Source organism: Notamacropus eugenii, chromosome 6 (genome assembly GCF_028372415.1).
Source record: "Notamacropus eugenii isolate mMacEug1 chromosome 6, mMacEug1.pri_v2, whole genome shotgun sequence".
Lineage (NCBI taxonomy): Eukaryota > Metazoa > Chordata > Mammalia > Diprotodontia > Macropodidae > Notamacropus > Notamacropus eugenii.
Window position 1 is genome coordinate 365,239,705 of NC_092877.1, and position 14,918 is coordinate 365,254,622.

A 14,918-nucleotide genomic window follows, 5' to 3' on the forward strand; every position below is an offset into this window, starting at 1 on the left:
GCTGCTGGGAGGACAAAATCTCGGGATTGGTTAAAACAAAAAAATCCAAACAAACAGATGGTCGGACTAGTGCCCTCCAGGCACTAAATTCACGGTGTTTCTAATATGGAGGTGTGTTGGCTAAACGGAGCCAAGGCCTTAGAAACTGGCCATGAATTCTTCCTCTATTTTCAGAAATGTATAAAGCCAGATGCGCCGCTCTGATTCTCTCGGTGGGCTTGTGAGTGTGTTTATGTGCGACTGTGTGGAAGCATGGATGGCGGAAGTTTCCGTTCTGGGCACCCAACAGCTCCAGATGCACGCCATCACACCCCCCCCCCGCCCCCCTCTCTCTTTCATCCCCTCCCTCCCTCCTCCTCCCTCCCGCCCTCCTCCCCCCTCCCCTCTCTGGGCTCCTCGGCTCATTTCCCCCTCCCGCCACTCTCGGCCGGACGCAGAGCGTTCCCCTCTGCCAACCCTCGGGCTCTCCTCGGCAGCAGCCCCCCTTCCCCTCCGAGGGGTTCCCCCGGTCCGAGGCGGCAGGGTGCCGGGGGCCGGGCTCAGAATCCGCCTCCTGCAGCGACAATGAGCGGCCACCCGGCCAGCCAGAAGAGCGAGCGTCCGCCGCGGGAGGAAGCGAGCAGGTGAGGCGCGGGCGCTCGGGCACGCGGGGGGGGGGGGGGGCCCGCAGGGGGCACGCGGGGGGGGGGGGGCCCGCAGGGGGCACGCTGGGAAGCTCGCGGAGGGTCGCCTGCCCCCGGGGGACGAGCGAGATCGGAGGATGGGGCTGGCGTGCCCGCGTCGGGGGTGGGGGGCTCTTTGTGCCCGTTGAAGGGCGAGGGCAGCGCGGGGCGCCGTCAGTGAGGGCGGAGAGTGTGACTGCACTGGGGGGTCGGAGGGGATGAGGATCCCCAGGTCCGCACTGCGGCGAGCCCTAGAGCTGCTCACGATCATCCGCCGGGCCCGGCCCAGGCGTTAGGGGCTGGAGGCAGGGCGCTCGGCATCCTCCCCCTCCTCCCCCTCTTCATCTCCCTCCTCCCCCTCTTCATCTCCCTCCTCCTTCTCCTCATCTCCCTCCTCCTTCTCCTCATCTTCCTCCTCCTTCTCCTCATCTCCCTCCTCGTCCTCTCCCCCCGCCCCCGCACCCCCCGGGCTGGCAGAAGGGTGCTCCTACTGTTTGATTCCCCCTGGGCTTTGGAGGCGGGGCGCGGGGCGGGGCCTGGCCTGGGCGCGGAGACTGTTTACCCTGGCCCTTTTTCTTCTTAGGCCATTGGCTCGGGATTGCCTACCCACTTTCGAACCGCGATCGGGGCGGGAGAATTAAAGGGAGCGCAGCAGCGCCCTGGACCAGGGCCGAGGTGGGGGGCTAGCTAAGGGGCCGGGGCCCTCGAGCTGGCTTTCTGAGCCCCATGCTCAGCGCAGCCCTGGGCACGCTGCGGTGCTCAGGTCACGTCATTCCTTTTGCTGGTGGGAGATCATTTCTGGGATTAGAATCTGCTAGACTGGTTCCCCACGGGCTTGTGGGGCGCCCTTGTTGGTGACCCAAAGTCTTACACTCAATCTGCAAAGATTCTTGTACCTGGTGCTCCATCCTTCCCTGCGCTTTTCCTGAGGCTAATCAGGTTTATTTTGACCACGTGGAAACAGTCCTGGCCAGCACCCACCTAAAGAGAAATGGTGTTTAAGGCTGACTTAAGGGTTTATGTCACTGTATACTAGGGTTTTTTCCTTGGAATGATCTTCCCATTTTCTATAACCTAGAGCATTTCTAAATAGGGAGATTATTTTAAATAGAAAGACTTTAAAAATTAAGTCACTAACCTTCTTTGTGTCTAAACTTCTGGAGTTTGATTTCTCTGTGTCATCCTAGGAAATAGCCTGTCTCTCACGATGGAGCCAGAGCCTATGTCCAACTCCATGGGGTCCTCCAGTCACCCATGGTATGTGTAGATAGGATTTGTGATCTCATCAGTTGCTCATCACAGTCTTTCCAGAGACTCTTCTCATAGTGTGCAATTCTTATCTATCTCCTTCCTCAAATTCCTGAAAGAGTACCAACCCAAGACTTCCAAACCTATTTTTCTTTAATATATCAAGGGTCCTATCTGGGGTGCCCATTTATTTTTTCTCACTCTCCATTCCTGATTCACCCATCTACCTCCTGAGTCACTCATGTCTGTGACAACGTAGTCCTCAGTGGTGCTGTAGTAAAGTGAGCTCTGGGTGTGGAGGCAGCAAACTTGGACTCAGCTCCTAAGCAGATCTGTTGCCTGCTACCAGCAGGGAAGTCTTCCTGTGTGTTGGGTGTATGTTTTCAGGAAGGCCAAGGCACAGAGACTGTGCAGACTAAACTGCCCTAAATGCAAATATTGCTACAGCTTGGAATAAGAAATTAGCCTCACTACAGACAACAAACATAATCTGAGCCCAATTCATTTGCAGGTCATGGCATGATCTCTCCGATGTCATGTCATGATCTCTCTGATGTCATGGCATGATCTCTATGTTGGCATGACACGATCTCTTCAATGTCATGGTGTCATCATCTCTGATGTGGTGTCATGATCTCTCTGATGTTGTGGTCCTCTTTGATAAGGAAGGACAGCTCTCTGGGAGGTGGCTTTTTCTGGCTCCTCCCTAAAGAGGGAGAGCCACAAGCAGCTTCCATGTTGTTGAGCAGACCATCTTGCTGGGGCTCTGACCCTGACTCTAAATGCTTGTTGGGAGAAGCTGGTGCTCAAGGCTTCATTTTTCACAGGAACATCCTGCTTGTTTTCCTGTAGCAGATAGTCTTTACTCTGTCCCTACTGGAAGCTCTGGGCTTAAACTCTGGTGACATAGGGGACAGTGTAAACAGCCTGTGCCCTCAAGCAGAATGCATTCTAATTGGTAAGGTAAGAGGTAAATAACTAGAGTTAGAGGGTAGATAAAAGGCCAACTGAGAAGGGAATTAATTGTGGATTAAAAAGAAACTGTTAAATATGTTAGACACAAAATGGCCCCAGTGTTGCAGTATACAATTTATAAAAGCCCTCAACAGAGTTAGGGAGTTTTTGGTCTACACCACAGACTGCTCAGGATTTCCTAACAGTTATGTCTTGAGGACAGAGGTTAGCCAGCTTTTTGTCCATGTCTCAAGATCTACTTTAATAAATCCTTGTTGAGTTGGATTGAATTCTTTGACCTCCTTCCCCATCAAAATTTATCTAGCCATAAATGAAAAGAGGGGATTCTGCCACAGGCTTTATGAAGGCAGTTTATAACCCTGACCAACTTCTTCCTCTTGGGACTTGATCCTTTTTGCCCATCTGCTGAGGGATAGAAAAAGTTATTTGCAAATTGAGCTGGGGTTTTGTTTTCAGAGAACAAAGGAGCCTCTCGTGGCTTTGTGGAGATAAAATTGTTGGTCCGGGAAAGCATCTCCAGGCCCTTAGCTGGAAGGGCCCTTAGAGACCATCTAGTTCAGTCTCCTCCGAAACTGAGGCTCGGGTGAGGAGGTCACAAAGGGAATAAGTATCAGGGTAAGGACTTGAATCCAGGACAGCAAATGTTCTTTCCCCTGGAATGGGCTACCGGAAATACTAAATAAATCTACAGGATGGGTAAAAGAAAAGCCCTGCTTTTCAGATCAGAATTTTTTTTTTTAAAGAAACGGATGCTTTCATGTACAATTTACTACAGAGAGCTTTTATACACAAATAGAGGAAGTCTTTAGTTTACCTATGCTCCCTTATACAAATAGGAGCAGTGCTTCCCCAACCCTGAAGGCTGCTGCTGGGGTGGCTCCTCCTCTCTTACCCTCTCTTTGGCTTCTGGAGACCCTGAGGTCTGACTGCTCCTGCTTGCCCCCTCCCACCCCAAGTCTGGCCATGCCTCTTCTAGGGCGGGGAAAGGGGGGAAAGAGGCTTTTTATTCTCTCTGCTGATTCCTGGCTAGTGGCAGGCCTGCCTATCAGTGACAGAGAAAAAGGAGAGGACAACAGCAACCTCCCTCCTCCATGACCAGCATGTCTCCCTGCCCCCAGGCCCTCCCTTCTGTTTCCCCACTGCAGAGGTAGTATGTGGGGTAGCATCCCTCCCCTCCCCCTGTAAGTGTCAGGTGAGGTAACCTGAGAACTAGCATGGGGACAGTGGATGCAGCCAGGTCTTGGAGCAAGATGGGGCCTGAAGTCAGGAAGCCTTGGGTTTCCAACCTCCCTCTCAGGGTGACCATGCCTTTCTAATCCTCAGTTTCCTCACTTTTAAAAGAAATTCCATGGATGATAATGATGATTGATGATGATGGAGACAAGACCCAGCTTGCCATAACTCCTGTGGCTTCCACCCAAGCCCTCCTCCTGTCCTGAGCCATTCTGCCTTTCTCCTTCTCTCCCTCCGCTCTCTCACAGCTCCCCCAGGCCATCACCTGCATCGAGGGGCTTGGAGTTGGAACAATGTCTTCCCCACTCACTGTCAGGCAGGTTGGGGTGTGTGGTTGGGATGGGACAGAAATAGGGTTTGGGGGGTGGAGTGAAGAAGAAAACACCTTGTTTTGTCGCCACAGCATCAGCTCATGGTAGGACACGCAAGCTATTTTTCCTTTAGGGTCTTTAGTGTTAATATAATGTCAGACTTCAGGTACATTATGTTTTCAGCTCCCATCTATGGGCCTGCTTGGTAAGTAAACTCCAATATGTAGCATGGAAATATTGGGCACCATGATTTAAGAAAGACATTGATAAGGCAGTCCGGTGAAGTCCTTGGCTCCATACCATATGAAGATCCAGCTTTTCTGTCTGTTCAAGGACCTAGGGCTGTTCAGCTTGATCAAGAGAAGACTGGTTGGGGGTGAGGGGACATGATAGTTGTATCTCAAGACCTGTCATGTGGACAAGCGATTAGGTTAGCTCTCTTGACCACAGGGAATAGTTGATAGCAGTTGCAAAGAGGCAAATTAGATTTTTTCTGTCAGGCTACCCAATTGTGGAATGGACTGCCTGGATCCCACCTCTCAGGGGTCTTCAAACAAAGGCTTAGTGCCCACTGGTCCCACACATTGTAGTGGACATTCATTTGGGGCCACAGTAGGGACTTGATGACCACTGAATACGCTTCAGAGCTCCCAGCTTTTAAAATGAACCTAATGCAGTAGTCCCTTGGAGAGCAGGCTTTACTTCTCCAGGTTATAAAGTGGCTTTGACTCAAATTCTGTCCCCTACGTAATTTATGGAGCTGCTTCAGTTGAATTTATTTACTTCCTCACTTTAAGTTTTGAATTTTTGCAGGCAATAAAAAAGAGATTACTCAGACAGCCAATGTGGTGGCCAGAAAGCAGTATGGCATGGGGGTGGGGGGGAAACCCCACAGACACTAGGCAGGAAGTCAGGTGACTGTGGTGTGGTCCCACATCTGCTGCTGCTGACGAGTTAATGATCCCAATTCCGTTCCTCCTTTCTCCCCACTTTATTTCATCCATGCTGCCTCATCATCTGCATTTAACAAATGCATTAAACAAGTATCATAGAATTATGAGACCGAAGCTGGAAAGGGTCTCATGGGTCATGGAGTCCAATACCCTCATTTATCAGATGAAGAAACAGAGGCACAGAGAAGAGGTTAAGTGACTTACCCAGGGTCATATAACTTGGAAGTCTATGAGGTGGAATTGGAAGTCAGGTCATTTTGACTTCAGGTCTAGTCTTCTATCCACTGTGCCATGCTGTCTTGTTGAATTTCCTATTTTTGAAGTGAAAGTGTTCCACCCTAGGAGAAACCGAGGAAGCAGACACAGCCTTGACATGTGAGTCAGCAGCCAAATAACTGTGACTTTGGCTTTCTAGACACAGAAGAGAAAACACATAAAACAGTTGCAATAACAACCCCCTTTATTCCTAACATAAAAACAGAACAGGAGCTTTTTTCACACATGAGGCAGGACACAAGAGATGGTTCTATGTGAAACTGTCACTCTATTTCAGGTTGCTTGCCTTTGTCTGTTACTTTCCAGACTGTCTTGCTTATCTGTGCTCCCTTTCCATCTTGCCTGGGCATTTTCAAGAAGAGTTACAGTAGCCCTTTTTGTTGGTAATCCCCTTCTTCCACCTCTACCCTTCCACTAAAAATCTAGAGAAAGAAAGAGAAAACTAAAGCCCTTGTGACAAGCAGAAAAGTGTCTTGTGTCCAGCATCTGTCAGGAGATTCACGTAGGAGCGCTGGATTTTGGTTCTGGTATTCCTGAAACTTTTCCAAATGAAAAAAAACTATGTTTTCATTAATTCTTTTTTTGTTTTTATAGCATGCTTCATTTCTAAGGAGTTTTATCTCCAGACTGAAAGCACATAACAAAGAAAAACAATTCTACAAAAAGCAGTCCCTTAAGTCACCAATTCTGTATTTGTATATAATATTCTGCTCTTGTAGCCACTGCTTCTCTGCTGTGGGAAGGCATTCTGTTTCATTGTCTTTACCGAAGCAGGGTGTAAGTTGATCTGCTCTGGAATGATGCTGCATGAACTTTTTGCACCTTCTTTTTAAAAGGTGTTTAAAAATCATTCTGTTACGTTTGTTTCATAAGACAATTAGGGATCAAAAAGCCAGGGTAGCACTGGTTGGCTAAGCCAATTTGATTGTTGTTTCTACACTTCGGTCTTTTGTCACTATGTCTGGCATCCCAAGATGTCATGACCACAACCCATTGAGTGAGGTGGGACATCAGTGTTAAAGGTTAAGACATTAGAACTGAAAGGGAGAATGCCAGTAGTTCTTAGAACAGTAGAAATCTACTGAGTGTAATTCCAAACTTGGGAATCCCTAGGACTATGGAATAAGTCAGTGCTATGCTCCCCAAATTTGGAGAATATTGAGTATTCTATGCATGTCAGCTGAGGAACCTCAATGATCTCTTGGAGCTGAGGGCAGGGAAGGTGGAGGGAGGTGAGTCAGCTGCTTGGGTGAGGAAAGAGGCATTGAAGAGGAAATATGAGTGTGTCCAGAATTCCAGAGGGGCCCTGTCTCAGGCTTCATCCATGACCTCTTTGTGCACAGCTCTCAGATCTAGATGTCTTAGCCCAATTTCTCCTTTGATCTTCTGGCCAGCATCTCCAAATGCCTGCTCAGTGTCTACCTGAGATGTTCTACCAATATCTCAAACTGAACATGTTCACAATGGAACTGCTTATCATGTCCCAGACCTCCTCCTGTCTGGATCTTCCCTGGTTGTCTTAATGGGACCACCATTCTTACAGTCATCCAGAAAGATTCTTCAGAGTCATCTTTCTATTTTTCCTCTTCCTCTGTTCCCCAGTTCTGGTCAGGGACTAAGTTGCCACGTAAATTCTACGTCAGGAACATCTTCTCATTGCAGTACACTTTCCCCTGCTCTCCAGCCCTGCCTATTCCAGACATTTATTCCCTTTTTCTTGGGAATTGCTTGAAATAGGCTCCTTTAAGTTTCCATGCTGCTGGTGTCTCTCATCCCCAATGCAGCCTTCACCCCAAAGCCAAAGTCATCTTCCTAATATGTATGTCTAACTACTTCCTTTGATTGAAAATCTTTGATGTGCCCCCCATCACCTATTTAAATCTTTTAAATTTAATTTTAACACAAATCTCTTCCTCTTTCCCTCCCTTATAAACAAAGCCATTATAACTAATGCATAGTTAATTAAAACAAATTTCCATGTTGTCCACTTCTGGGTGACTCATTCTATACTGAGTCTATCACCTCTTGTTCAGGAAGTAGATATTCTTTGGGAATCATGACTAGTAATTGTGTTGATTGGAGTCCTTAGAGGGCAGCTAGGTGGAGCCATAGTGCATAGAGTGCTGGGGTCTGGAGTCAGGGAGACAGCTTCCTGAGCTCAAATCCAGCCTCACTTAACTCTGTTTGCCTCAGTTTCCTCATCTGTCAAATGAACTAGAGAAGAAAATGGCAAAGCACTCCAGTATCTTTGCCAAGAAAGCCCCAAATGGGGTCACAGAGAGTCAGACATGACTAGTCGACTAAACCACAACAGAGTTCTTAGATCTTCCAAAGATGTATGTTTTTAAGATGTTATTATATCCATTATCCCCCTGCTTCTGCTTACATCTCTCAGCCCCTCAGTTGATACAAGAACATAGAACGCCAATTTCAGACACATGGTACTTTCCATCAGTGCTCATGGTCCAGTTTGCCTTCACACATCCTCCTTTGCTCTCCACCATTTCCTCTTCTAGGACTTTTCCGGTCTGATTTCTAACTGCCTTTCACACCTTGTTTCACATTCTTATTCTTCTTATACTCTCATGTTCCAGTGAAACTGTGCTAATAGCTATTTCCTGATCTTTGTTGCCTCTGTGAAGGAATCCTCCAAAGCAAAACAGCATTTGCCCCAAGCTCTGCCTTTTGGAATCAGATCTGGGACCAGGATAATGAAGAACTTTGAGTCCCTGCCATGTGATGATTTCTCAAAAGAGCTGGGGATATTTAGCCTAGAGAAGAGACGACTCAGAGGGACTTGCTAGCTGGGTTCAGATATTTGAAGCGTTGATGTGTGAAAGAGGAATTAGAATTTTAAAGCCCTCCTCAGATGTCAGTACCCCAGGCAGCCTCCTCTTCAGCCCAGCATCCAGAAGTAACTCCTCTCTCAGATCTTTCTTGTTCCTTGCTGAGTCTCTCCTGTGCATGAATCACATATGACCATTTATTTGTTTATTCACATTTTTGTTTGTTTATTATTTTGAGTTCTAATATTTATTTGTTTATTTGTTAATTACAGATTGAGAGGGTAGGTCCTGTAGATACCTCAGGGATCAATCTAGTTCATCCAGACAGCCAACCATCCATCTCTGAGCACCACAGTGACCTCTTCTGGCCACCACCAGCATCTTTATTGTATCTTTCCTTTCATTTATTCTCTTTCATTTATTAGAGGAGAATTTACTGGACTTGCACCTCATGTTAGTCAGTAAACACTTATTAGGTACGACCTCTATGCTAAGCGCTGAGAATAGAAAGAAAGATAAAAGATGGTCCCAGTCTCAAGGAGATCACAGAATAATGGGAAGACAACATGCAGACAACCATGTACAAACAAGCTATTTACAGGACAAATCGGAAATAAGCAACAGAGGGAAGGCACTAGAATTAAGAGGAATCAGGAAAGGCTTCTTGTAGAAGGTGATAGGGGGTCTTACAGAGTTGGCTAGGGAGGGGCTGGCATGGTTGGATCTATCCTTTAGGAGAATCACTTTGACAGCTGACTGATTGGAAAGGGGAAAGACTTGTGGCAAGTGTTCCAACCAATAGGCTATTGAAATATTTCAGACATGAGGTGATGAGGGGACTGACATAGGGTGATGTTAGTGTCAGAAGGCAGAAGGAGGAATATTCAAGAAATGTTGCAAACTTAAAATCTATAGGCCTTGGCAACAGATTGGCTGGGGATGGGGGGTGGCGTGGAGAGAGAGAAAGGGAGAAGTTGAGGATGACTCGTAGGTTGCAAGACTGGGTGAATTGGAGAATAGTGGTGTCCTAAATGTGGATAGCTAGGTGATGCAGAGATAGAGCACTAGTCCTGGGGTCAGGAAGACCTGAGTTCAAGTCTGGCTTCTGACATGTACTAGCCATGCGACACTGGGCAAGTCACTTAAACCTGTTTGCCTCAGTTTCCTTATCTATAAAATGAGCTGGAGAAGGAAATGGCAAACCACTCCAGTATTTTTGCCAAGAAAACCACAAACATGAAGAGTCAGACATGACTGAAAAAATGACTCAACAACGCTACAAATTTTGGGGGAAGCATTTTATGATGGCCTTCTTGAAGAGTAACATAGCCATCTTGTCCAGAAAAATGTTCTGATTTAATGTCTTGTCTTTTATTTTTTCCCTATTCTAGTGCTTATGATACTCTCTCTTCACAAGACAGAGGTATGATCATTTGAAAACCATGTGTACTTATTTGAAACTGTTCTGCATCAATACCTATTTTCTTCTTGGGTAATTGATTTCCTATTTCTTGGACAAAGACAATGTTTTGTCAGACTGAGCAAATTTGCAATGTCATACAAAATGTAGCCCCCAACAAAAATGTACTTGTGATTACTTGAAAATTAGAAATGAACCATTTTTGATCAGTTTTTTACAGATAAAAAGACAAGAAGTGGGAAAAGAAACCCAATGAGAAATCAAAGGGAGTTTTTTAAAAGGCTGCAATAAAAATGGTGGCAGAAATAAAAAAATAGAAATGGAAAATAACACTGAGATAGTAGTTAAATTGCTACTTGTCCAATAAAACGATAGAGCCGACATGAACACAAAGATAAATGAGAGACGAGAGATCTTAGTGTAATGTAAAACATGCTGAGTTAGAAGTGAGAGAAACTGGGTTTAGATTCTGGCTCTGCCACTTATTAGCTATGCGATGAGCTTGGGCAAGTCACATCTTTTGACTTTAGTTTTTTCATCTGTAAAATAATAATAATGATTGATAGTAATAGCAATAACTAGCATTTGCATAGTACTTTAAGGTTCAGAAAGTGCTTTACAAATATGTCATTTTACCCCATGACAATCCTAGGAGGTAGGTGTTATTATTAACCCCATTTTACATGTGAGGAAACTGAGGCAGACAGAGTTTAAAGTTACTTGCCCACACTCAGTTTCTAAGGCTGGAGTTGAACTCAGTTCTTCTGGATTCCAAGAGTAAAATGTAGAATGAGGAGATTTCACCAGGTGACATTTTAGGGTCCCTTTCATACTGAAACTGATGATCCTGATTAAAAAATAATATATGCATCTTGTATCAGAGATATGATGGTAAAAATTTAACTGACTCTCTGTGGGGTGAAAAAGGTTTATACAACACAATGTTAAGTTTCTACATTTTTAACATTTTCATCATCACTTTCTTAAAGTCTAGAGACAATCAACAATAAATCTATCCCTGATTTGTAGCATTTGTCAATTTCCAAGGTGGAAATGCTCACTTTGAAAATTTTACATTTGGCTCTTGCAAACTTCTAAGAACTGATTGCAGAACACTACCACTTTGTGCTCATCAGAGTGACAGTAAAATAAAGTAAAAGTAACAGCTTTTTTTTGGCGAGGCTGTGGGGAAGGAGGTATAATATGAAACAGCTGGGAGAATTATATTTTTCTTGGAGCTCAGTCTGGCTGTACAGTAGGAGAGGTCTGTAACTCATGAGACAATGATCTTATTAATAAGAATATCCTGAGCGTGTAATTGACAGTTAAAAAAAGTAACCATATTGAATTTTTCACAATTTCTTTGTAAAGAGGGAAAAGTAGCTACAAACTTGATATTCAAAGGATGGAGAATAACAAACAAATTGTCGTTGAACGATTTAGTGGGATATGATATGACTATCCCATTCAAAGTGAGAAATAATGTAAGGACTGCTAGGAAATATGGAAAGACAAGTGAAATGATGATGAAACAATACACTGTAAAGAAAGAACCAGAAGAGCAGCAGGAACAGACTGATTTTCTATATTAAAAAAACAACCAAATGTATGTATATATTCATATATACATATACACACACACATATATTTACACATACAAATATAAAAGGACAAAGAGTCAGGAGAAAAACATAGTGAATATATTGTCATTATTTGTTTGTTAAGCTATCTTGGAGATTTTTCATTGTTATTGAAATGGTCACTTTTATAATAAACTTTTTCCAAACAGACAAAAGGGACCCATTGCATCTCCTTGTTGAACCATTATATTAAGGTTAAATTCCTTGTCAGATCAGGAGTGTTTCCCTCCACACACTGGCCCCACCTTATTTACCCAACCTCATCTTGTAATACTCTCTAGCTGGGGAACAAGAACCATTTTGCCATATACCTTAGAGAGAATTTTCTAGAGGAGAAAACTGAGGCTCACAAAGACTGAACAGTTCATTCCTAGCATATACTTAGTCAAGGTGAAAGAGGAAAGCATTCGGATGATCATGTGGTTAAACTGGCTGTTGGCCCTGAGCACTGTCAGACTATTGGTACAAGAGCTTTCTTAAATTATATAATAGATCTAAAAGCAGATGTTCCACTGTCCCCTTTATTGCTTCCTCAGTAACAGTGAGTGAACTCCATGCTGACTACACAAAGCAAACAGTAGAGTTTCCTTTGTTTTAAGTAGTCTGATGACTAAGAGACTAAGTCAAACATTGCCCCACCCTTTGGAAGGTGGTTGGTTTGTTTTTTGTGTATGATAATCCTTCATACTGACTCTGTCTAAAATAATTTTCCTGCTAGAATGTTAGTCAAATATATTTTAAAGGCATTGGTTTGAAACTTAAACCTTGTTTTTATGGCATGAAGTAGTTAATGTTGAGTGTTTAAGGTTGGCATCAGATCAAAATCAGTGACTAGATCACAAAGGTGACCTGCTTATCATATATATGTAGTTATGGTTTGTGGGATTAAAATAGACATAAATGTGTATGTTTAGGTACTGTTTACTCATCTTAATTCTTTTATTTTGAATTTTCTTTCCCAAATTTAGAAAGTATATCAGAGAGTCCTGGTTCTTCTCAGGATACTACTCCAGGCTCCCGATCAGGTATGGAGGAAACTTTGACTGCTTCCTATCAGAGTTTGCTGGAATGCAGGTCAGATTTCATGATGAGTCCCGTGCTGGGCAGAATTAACCTGATTGGCCCTGGAGGTTGGCCATGTTGCTTGGTTACGGTTTTATTCTATACTGTGTCTATAGACACAGCCAACATGTGACTATTGAAAAAAAAGCAACATCTTGTTACCTGTAAAATGTTTTTGTAGGTACTAATCATCAGATTCTTATTGTGGGCTTGGAATCCATACCATCACTCAAGGCTCACTTCAGAGGCTGCTTCTGGCTTTGCCCCCCTGTTCCTGCCCTCCCTTCCCAATTACCTTGTATTTCATCATTTTATATACTTCTTGTTTTCTTCTGTGCAGATGTTGTATCTCTGCAGTGGAACAGAAGGGAACTCTCTATTTTTGTCTCATTGTTTATTATTGCTTAACACATTGCCTGTAGTAGGTACTTACTTGAATTCAACTTCCTAAATTGAGTTGCAGTATGTTGTCCAAGCTTTCAGAGACAGTCCTTTATTCCAGACTGGCCTTTTTCTCCCAGGAAGTACTAGGCTCACACTTGTGACTGGAGGGACCTTAAAGCTTTTCCCAGATGTAATTGGTCTAAGTACTGGGATGTTGCTGAGCCTGGCAAGTCATAATTTGGCATAACTAAGGCAGAAGATGGCACTGTAATTTCTCTTATTGTCCTCTTGTATTGAGGCAGCATGGCTCTCATAGAGAGAGTGTTGGACTTGCAGTTAGGAAGCTTTGGGTGCAGATACATGCCTGTAGTAGCAGTCATGCTATTGGCTGGGTGATCCTGGGCAAATCTCTTAACTTATCTGTTGCCTTGGGCAGCTTTCTAGGACTTCTCTAATCAGTTATTGAAGCCTCGTGATCTGCCCTGTATTTCCTCCTTGAGGAAATCCCCATCTACCTTGATGTGTCCCATACTGATTACATTGTGGGAGGAAGGCTGGGATTGAGGTGGTCAGATGTCTCTGGGCCAATGCAATTGTACTGATTTTGGAGGTGGTACATTTGCTGTTCTACCCTCAAAGTGTGATGTTCCACGATTGTTTGGTGTTTCAGGTGGACATTTCATAGTGCCTTGTCTAAACTCCTAGTGGAAAAAAAGAGCTAAGAGGTACTACTGAGGCCGTGAACTGAATCCATCCTGTCTGATGTCAAGCAGGCTCAAAGGGATCCCCTGAATTTAAGTTGGGCTGAGTGAAGGAAGTTATTAAAGGGCAAAAAAGATCAAGCTGAATAAAAATATTCATAGCCATGTTATTTATAATGGCAAAGAAAGTGGAGCGAATCAAACTATGAGATTTAAACATAATGCAATGTTTTTGTACCATAACATGACAAAGATGAGAAGGGTGCTGAATTTGAACTCTGAATATCTAGGTTCTTACTCCTGGCTCTGACAATTACTACTTGTGTAATTTCAGGAAAGACCATTTCACCTCTTTGGGTCTCAGTTTTCTTATCTGTAGAATGGGAAGATTAAACTAGATAATTCCTAAATATCCTAAATCCTGTGATCCTCAGTAATACTGATTAGAGAGGAAATAATCAAAAATACAGTATATACAGTGAATTTGAGCATGGGACTTAGGCAATACCCAGATGAGAAAGTCCCTTTGGCTGACAGAAATTCGTACCTTTTCTGTAGTACTTCTAGAGAGTCATTTAGAGGATTAGAGGCTGTATCTGGCTCATTGCTATAGGAAAAGCCAGATTCTAGCCAGTCCCTTTGGTAGTTCAAGTTTGAGATTAGAATGAAATGTGAAATTTCACACATAAAAGATCTGAGGGTTAGCAAAAGGGGATTTAATTAGCCATCTCAGGGGAAGGCTGTTTAGAGAGGAGCTCAGTGCTGCTCTCCTTCTCTTTGTCCTCAGTCAGTTGATGGCCCAGTATTGGAACGATGCATCCCTTGTGGTTTTTGGTTCTCAGACAACCAATTAAATCTTGAGAAACTTTCAAGGAAACACACTGACCCAGCCCAGGATCTTTCTGCCAGGATGTGTCAAGGGTGGTCTTTGAACTCAGGTCTTCCTGCCCCTTAGGTCAGTTCTCTCTCCATTGCACCCTAACAGCAAAACAAAATCCTCAAGGAAAAGTTATGCAGATGAACACGAGCTTGGAAAGGTACGTGAACATGTTATTCGCATTATAGTAACGTTGAATAATGACATCAAAGAGGAAGCCTGACCCTGTGCTTTGCTACTGCTTCCCATGGATTATGGGACTTTTCCAACTGATTTGCAGCTGAAACCTTTCATAGGGTTTTTTGGTTGTTTTTCTTTCCTTAGGCAATCAAAGTTAAATGATTTGCCTAGGGTCACACAACCAGTCTGAAGTTGGATTTGAACTCAGGC

General features: G+C 44.1%; 1 protein-coding gene across 1 annotated transcript in view; it reads left to right on the plus strand.

Moving 5' to 3' along the window:
* Window positions 1-383: 383 nt before the first annotated feature.
* Window positions 384-14,918, plus strand: part of LOC140510187 (uncharacterized) — a 54,207-nt gene continuing 39,672 nt past the window's right edge. The window contains exons 1-3 of the mRNA XM_072618609.1: window positions 384-623; window positions 9,836-9,867; window positions 12,473-12,529. Coding sequence (XP_072474710.1) covers window positions 565-623; window positions 9,836-9,867; window positions 12,473-12,529 — 148 coding nt within the window. The 5' untranslated portion in view covers window positions 384-564. The remainder of the gene's footprint in view (window positions 624-9,835; window positions 9,868-12,472; window positions 12,530-14,918) is intronic.